At 33.2% G+C, this 3,265-nt stretch overlaps 1 protein-coding gene across 1 annotated transcript; it reads left to right on the forward strand.

Moving 5' to 3' along the window:
- Window positions 1–1,571: 1,571 nt before the first annotated feature.
- LOC119688218 (14-3-3 protein gamma-2-like) lies at window positions 1,572–2,303 on the forward strand. The gene has a single exon (XM_038102900.1). The coding sequence runs from the start codon at window positions 1,572–1,574 to the stop codon at window positions 2,301–2,303; it is 732 nt and encodes a 243-aa protein (XP_037958828.1).
- The last annotated feature ends 962 nt before the right edge of the window (window positions 2,304–3,265 follow it).

A 3,265-nucleotide genomic window follows, 5' to 3' on the forward strand; every position in this document is an offset into this window, starting at 1 on the left:
CTTTAAGTATATGAAAAATTAAGAACAAAAATATTTAAGCCCCCTTAAATATTGGTTAAGGGTGACACTGATGTTGACTTGTGTATGTGCTAACAGTTGGTAGAGTCTGGCTGAGTTCTCGCACAGTGACTGTTTTAGACTTTAGTTGGAAGCTACATTAATTTGATCGAATTTTATGGCGCATAAAATTTCGTTAACGTTTAAAACAAGTTTTTTGATTTTCAAAATAGCCCAAAAAACTTGTAGGAACTACTTTTAGATTAGATACATCGAATTTTATGTTCAAAATTTATAGGAACACATGAAAGACTAGCAATTAATTACTTAGTGCATTAGGGAAAATTTTATTTTTTTTAATTTTTACTACGAAGTAGAATTAATAATTTAATTAAGTCAACAAAAAACTTTAAAACTAATTAAGACTATATCTTCGAACCATACACATAAAACCACTCTCTTTAACATATTGTGATGAGCGTAGGAGATGTAAAACTGTTGCTGAATTACAATAGATATAGACTATTTTATCTGGTTTACAATAATCTTGACTGCAGAATGAGATCGAAGCGAAAATGAAGTGAAATTATGGAGAGAATGGATTGTGTCTTATTAATATAGATGTTAACCAGTTCCGGAGGTGTGAAGTGAAATATCAAACTGTTGAGCGTAATCCATTCTAAGTCCAATATAAATCCAATTATATATAATTTCTACGATCACAAAATCACAAAACTGTTTATAAGAATGTAAAGTACGTATATTTTATTGTTTTATTTATTCATTGAAATAGTTGTCTCAGAAGACAAAAGTTCATAAAATTTCATAAGTATACTCTAGTTGATAATTCAAACTTTAAGAAACTGTGGCATTTTCAGAAAGTCACCTTCAGAGTCACCTGAGGACCTGTTCTTTATCAGTTTGTTAAATACTATTTGGTATACGACATAATTTCGTTTCTATTCTTTGGACATTTCAATTGAATATTTTATATTTAAAGTTACCAACTTTTTTCAACTTTTGGCGCTTATACACGTGTCCCCTTTGCCATCTTTCTGGTTCGTTCTTATGTCGGGGTGCTTGCATATATCTAACTAGTTCATATATCGATTAGAAAAAGAGCCGCAATCAAGATTTGCTTACCTGAGTGTCTAAAGTTTATAAAAAACTGACACTGAAGTTGCGGAATGAAAGCTTCTATATAGTTGAGTTATTGAACAGGAAACTATTGAGATGCGTGCCTGATATTGAAATTCAGGTTTGGGAAAAGGAAATAATAGCGGATGACTATTGTTATTTATTCCCGATTAGTGACTCTTGTGATCGTTATTTCTGTTGTTTAATATCACTTTATTAATTGAAATAAATATAGAACGTGACATTAAATCTTTATTTGATTTAAGCAAACATAAACTTCTAACTGAAAACTATATTAATAACATTTTCAATAGATTTAGAAAATATGCATAAATTTTTGTTTTTGGAATTGTCACAAATTTTTTTCAAAAAAATTTTTTATTACAAAATTTTCGAAAGTTTCACAAAATTTTTGAATAATTCTGTTTAAGTTGACGATGACGTCCAAGGAAGAGCTCGCGGCCAAAGCAACAACAGCTGCCGCCTCTGGCGACTTTGAGAAGGCATTGGCTCATATGAAAACTCTGGTGGATCTTGGTGAGGGTTTGACAAAAAGAGAAATAATGCTATTGTTCAGATGTCATCTAGCATACTTTCATATACAGCGATCGCAATTGGAATCCATACGGTCAGTTGCTCAAAAATGTTTTAATCACAAATTCCGAGGTGAGTTGGCAGATTCTTATAAAGAGCAGAAAATCCTGCTAAGAGATGAATGCTTTTGCATGGTAAATTTTCTTAATAAGAAACTGTGCAAAGTCGTTGATGACATGGAAGTGCTAGTCACTGCCAAGGAAATAGTGGGCAATTGTTATTGGTACTTACAATCTATAAGTGACATGATTGATCGCCACTCATATGGCATATACGCATTAGAGGCATATCGTGATGGTTTCATTTTAGCTGAGAACTTATCACCAACTCATGCAATTCGTTTATCCTTTGTTTTAAATTATTCGCAATATTTGGAAGAAAACACACAGTTTACTGATGTCGCAGAGTCAATAGTACGTGATCTCTATACAAAGGCAACCAAAATTGCATCTAAAAAGAATTCTCCTCCATTAGAAAACAATGCACAAGCGTTTCTGCATCGCTTGAAGAGCTCCATCGAAAGTTTTGATTTGAAAAATTCGCTTACTGTAGATGTCTTTGATTCACTAAAATGAGTTAAGATTCATGAACTTTATCGAACAAACTTCCAGTTGTCAAATCCGGGTATCGTTGCCAGAAAATAAAATTCAAAAAGTTGACAAGTTGCCTTATTTTATTAGAAGAACATCTTTTTTTCGGTTAAACAATTTTTAAAAACAGAATTTGTGACACATTCATCAATAAAAACATATTAATAAATGCTGAAAAAATAATTTCAATCGTTTCGGTCAAATTACGGGCGTAGCCAAAAGGGAATATTTAATCCCGTAAGTGTACTACTAATATTTCGTAATGAATGAAATGGATAGTCCTGCTATTTTCCGCATCGAAAATAGCAGGACTATCGAGGACTGTACCGAGGTGTCAACCTAATTTATGAGCCTTTTTTGTCATCTCGTCTGCTGTCTATTTCCCTTTAATGCTCTACGTCCAGCTAATAATGTTGATAACATGCATATTTGATAATTGAAACACCTTATCTCGTCACATTTTAACATAGTGGACCAGAAGAAAAACATCCACCACAGCTATCTCGACATTGCAACGAAATATTGAAAAAAGACTTCTTTGTGCATTTTATTATATTTTTCAAAAAAAAAACATTCAAATATTTACAAAAAATTCTTACCCAACGAATCGCTCTGGTGCGTATGCCAGTTGGACGCACTTTACCGTTAAATGCCTTGAAAAAAATCTTGAATCACTTATGTTCCATGCAGATTTTAAACAATTTTCAGAGAATTCACCAGTCTGTCTCCTTATCAAGATCGGAATAAATTAACAAACATTAAACATAAATCAATCGGAACTGCAGTGCTGCTGCGGCAAGTACGCGAGTGGGGTAAGTACGCGAGTGCACTGCGATGCATGTCAACTGCAGTGCAGACGACGACAACAAATGCGACAGATGTTTGCGTGGAAATGGAGTCGAAAATGCTATTATGTTCCATTGCAGTGGTCAGCACGCTGACTGTGT

The sequence above is a fragment of the Teleopsis dalmanni genome, chromosome X (genome assembly GCF_002237135.1).
Source record: "Teleopsis dalmanni isolate 2A chromosome X, ASM223713v2, whole genome shotgun sequence".
Classification (NCBI taxonomy): Eukaryota; Metazoa; Arthropoda; class Insecta; order Diptera; family Diopsidae; genus Teleopsis; species Teleopsis dalmanni.